At 42.7% G+C, this 4,409-nt stretch overlaps 1 protein-coding gene across 1 annotated transcript in view; it reads left to right on the forward strand.

Moving 5' to 3' along the window:
• The first annotated feature begins 745 nt into the window (after positions 1-745).
• The window catches only part of LOC104622057 (TATA-box-binding protein-like), a 6,293-nt gene continuing 2,629 nt past the window's right edge, over positions 746-4,409 (forward strand). The window contains exons 1-5 of the mRNA XM_010288716.1: positions 746-796; positions 1,082-1,488; positions 2,501-2,588; positions 3,274-3,365; positions 4,242-4,406. Of these exons, the coding sequence (XP_010287018.1) occupies positions 746-796; positions 1,082-1,488; positions 2,501-2,588; positions 3,274-3,365; positions 4,242-4,406 (803 nt within the window). The remainder of the gene's footprint in view (positions 797-1,081; positions 1,489-2,500; positions 2,589-3,273; positions 3,366-4,241; positions 4,407-4,409) is intronic.

Consider the following 4,409-nt stretch of genomic DNA (forward strand, 5'->3'; position numbering starts at 1 on the left):
ACTGTGAAGTAGGGCCAGAGACCTCCCCGTGTGCATGGCCGCGTTGCTAAGTGAGCTGATTAGCACAGAACATAGGGCAGCACTAGCTCAGGGCTGAAAAGCGTTGATCTGGAAACCCTGCTCCCACCGGAGCTCAGGCAGTTGCTGCTAGCTCGAGGGCCTCAGTCTTGTGCACTGTTCCCTGTTCTGATTTGTGCTTGGACTTTTCAAATCCTTTTGGCTCTCAAGCCTAAAAATGCCTAAATGAACGCAAAACTTCTCGCATTGATCATCTAGGCCAAGCTGTCACCTGCTCTGGATATTGGCAGAAACCACCTTCTTGGAAGAATCTTTGTATTAACCAGGGGCTTATGCCCTAATGGAGAAGGGAATAAATCCTTTCCTAAACTCTTGCCTCCTCAATATTATGATGCCTTTTAAATAGCTTTTAATGATACATAGCAGATAAAGAAGGACATTAGTATGCAAGAACTTGCTTGCAGATATGCTGCATGCTTAATCTGGGAAAGGATGCTGTCTTTGCTGACTGGGTCTCACTTAAATTCGTCTGGTGAAAGAATAAACTGATGGTGATCCTGTGAGCTGCTGCCCTCTGTTGCACAAATCCAACACAACACTGACGCTATCCCCTGGTAGCAGGGAGATGAAACAGTAATACCCTGACTCGGAGTTAATGGCAGCTGTCTTCCTTGGAAAAAACTCACGAGCGGTTGTGTTGGTTTTCTGCATAACTTGAGGCACGACAATGGCTGTGAAGGGCAAAGTGCCAACGTTGTACCTCCAGCTATTGCTGAAGGTATGTAGTATTTCTCTGTGTGGTATTACAGGAGTATTCTAGACTGCCTTTGAAGTGTGGTGGGGAAAATGCAGATCTCCGCTATCGAAGTTGTTTGGATTTTTATATGCTGATAGACAAGCAAAGGACACACTTTCAAATCTTAAGACTATTCTTTGCTATAATATGTATCGTATGGGGGAAAAATTATTGTAACTTTGTCATTGAATAGAAGATTAATCTCAATTTAGTCTTGTATATGTGTTTTAATACAAGATCCTTAATGACACTTTTTCTTAATTCCAGGATGACCTCTCGGCTAGTCCTCAGCTGTTTACTTCCATGAGCGCTTATGATGTAGACCTTCCAATTCAAACAACTGAAGATGTGTTGTTCTCTTCTCAATTTAATCAGCCCAAAGAGCTTCCTACAGACTTTTCCTCTGTGGATCTCAGCTTTCTTCCAGATATTACCCAAGATAACAAAGAACAAAACCTATCTGAAGAGGGTCATGAAATGCAAAAAGAGCTTGATGGGTCAGTATCAAGGAATGAGGACAGTGGTATCTTCATGGATGAAAGCAGCTTGTCACATCCAGATGTGACTCGACCATCTCCTGAAGCACCTGGTGTGTGTCCTTCTCTGACACCAATGACTCCTATGACCCCAGTGACACCTGCATCAGAAAGCTCTGGCATAGTTCCTCAGTTACAGTAAGTTTATGTATGTATTATACAAGTAGCTTATATAATAGTCATGGTTTCGCTTAAACTGCAAGGTACTGCTCTAACTTCTCGCTTAGAGAATGTAGCAAGCATGGTTTGGTCTTAAATAAGCCCACTCAAACTAGAGGGGCAGCTATTCCTCTTTGGGGAGAGATGGAGCAAATGAACTGACAATACTGGAAGGCAACTAGATACTGTGCTGATCAGTGCAATACAAAAATGGAAGCGGCACAGAACAATACCCAGCTTAGCAAAACAGGGGAGTGTGGACTTGATGAACATGCTGGGTGAGTGAGTATCTGAAATGCTTCTGGTTTGTTAATGGGAAAAAGTCTCTTCTGGGAGACAGAAGATGAAGTCTCTCAATGGGATAAATTATTTATATATGGTATGTACTGCTAATTAATTCAGTCTGCAAAAAGAAAAGATAAATAACACTTGAAAAGGACGATTTCTTCCAGCAAGGAGAATGTTAAGGATCACAGCAGACTCCAGGGGTGTCAGTCTGCTTTTCTGAGTGCAGAAACAGGCTGAACTGAGCAAGGGAAAGGGGAATGAGAAGAAGGGTGAGAAATTCTGGCCTCGTTAAAAGATCCTGTCCTGTCTAGGCTAGAGCAACTATGAAGTAGGTTCTACCTGTAGAGAGTAACATACCCTTATCTACCTTGAGTGCTGTAGTAACTCTGTAAACACTGAGTAATGGTTCAATTCAAAGCTGTAAAAGACTTCAGTGATGTAGTTATTGGAAGATATGTAAACTAAGTATTCAGGGACTAATAATTTCATACTTTGGTATAGCTCAGAAACTGTAATTTTGGTATTGAATTACTTAAGTTTTGCCAAAAGTAGCTTAATGCTAGAGTGGGGAAAAAGGCAGGCAGGAAATTAGTTGATAGCAATAATTAATTGGAGTGTGATTTCACATCAAGTTAATAATGTTGGGAGTTGGCTCTGTAGTGGCTTGCTTTTGCAATAAGAAAATTCCTCTCTCCTTCCTCAGGAATATAGTGTCAACTGTAAACTTGGCTTGTAAACTAGATCTGAAGAACATAGCTCTGCATGCCAGAAATGCAGAGTATAACCCAAAGGTAAATCTTAAGGACTGAAAGCTTTACACACACTCCCCTTTCTCAGTGCTGATGGCTTCTAATATAGAAATTCACCATGAGTTTTGTCCCTTTTCTAATAGCACTGTCTTGACCCATGGGGAAAGTCATAAAAATCTGCAATTTGGGCCTGTTAAATTAAAAGAAATACAGGTGGCCACAAGGAGACTTTCTTTTTTCTTTGAATAAAGCCCTAGCAATGAGATGTTACCCAGCTGTTTAAGAAAGGAAATGAACTCTCCCACCTGTGACCAGCTACCTCCAGCTGAAATGGCTAATGCAGCCCTTGCTGAGGGGGAGGAAAGATCTGCCCCTAAACTCTCGGCTGAAGGAAAAAGAATTACTGGAGTCAAACTGGTATTATGTGATACTTCTACCAAGTGGCCTAGACTGCAGAAACTTACTGGGAATAGATGGACTTTCTGTAAGTGACTACAGACTGCTCAACAAGATGTAAGGGACAAGGCAGTGGTCCTGTAACTGTAGTCTTAAGCCCCTGGGTCTTAGGGGGCTGGAAAATAACTTCAGGGTGGTAAATAAACACTTTTACAAAGGAAACGCATGCTGTGTTGAGCTTTGAAAGTGACAATTCTTGAAAGCATGAACAGAAATACAGTACCAGTTAAATCCCTCAGCTGGACTGTGATGTCTTCCTTTGAATTTGCAGAGGTTTGCTGCTGTGATCATGAGAATCAGGGAACCACGAACAACAGCCCTCATCTTTAGTTCAGGAAAGATGGTCTGCACAGGAGCAAAGAGGTATTTTTTTGCTTTTCCTTCCTTCTAAAGGTCTGGGTCTTACAGCTTTCTGATGAAAAATGTCAGAAAACCTTGTTTAAATTACCTAGCAGAGGGCTGTCATAATTGCAAGGGAAAAAATGCAGTACCGGTATTGAAAAAATGTCTAGCTTTCTTCATGATGGCAGTTCAGTAATTACTGAACTGCAAGCTTCTGTCCCTGAATATAGATTGAGCTGAGCAGACATTAGCAGAAAAGCTGCTAAAATGCCTGGGAATTGTTAAGGGGTTATTTGCATTTCTCACTGACTTTAAAGTGAGTTAGGACATAACTTGTGTCTGTCAAGTCTCTCCTCAGTGTCTGTTCACTAGTCAACACATCTGCCTCTAGGGAAAATGGGAATTGGAGAAAAGCAAAGATTACTTCTGTGCTTGGAAGCTCTTATCCTCAAGTTCTTCAGCTGCTGTGGTTTTTACGTCCCTAAACTGTCAATGAGCTAATCCATTAACTTGTAGCTTAGGAGACCTCTTCTCCAACCCCTACCACCATCCCAAACTAGCTAGATGACTGTACTGGTGTCTGCAGTCTCCCTCTTGGGTCAGCTCTGAGAAGCTGTTGTAAGGAACTAAGAAAGAAACCTCTGAAGAGGGGAACCCCTGAGTGATGCAACATGTTCCAGCGTGCTCAGATACACCACAGGAAAGTGAATGACAAAGTGCCTTATTCTTTTTAGCTCACTGAAGTGGTTCTGGGGATAGAGGCTTGCTATTTTGAGCAGTAGCATATTTTTTTCCTGGAGCCCAGATTAGCATGGTGGTGGCTCTAAACTGACTTCCGTCTTGAGAGCAGAAGAAAGCACTAATCGAAGCTGCTTTCCCCGTCTGCTCTTCCTTCAGTGAAGAGCAATCACGGCTCGCAGCCAGGAAGTACGCACGCGTGGTGCAGAAGCTTGGGTTCCCTGCCAAGTTCCTGGACTTCAAGATACAGAATATGGTTGGGAGCTGTGATGTGAGGTTCCCCATCCGGCTGGAAGGCTTGGTTCTCACTCACCAGCAGTTCAGCAG

This window comes from Phaethon lepturus, unplaced genomic scaffold (assembly GCF_000687285.1).
Source record: "Phaethon lepturus isolate BGI_N335 unplaced genomic scaffold, ASM68728v1 scaffold25806, whole genome shotgun sequence".
Lineage (NCBI taxonomy): Eukaryota > Metazoa > Chordata > Aves > Phaethontiformes > Phaethontidae > Phaethon > Phaethon lepturus.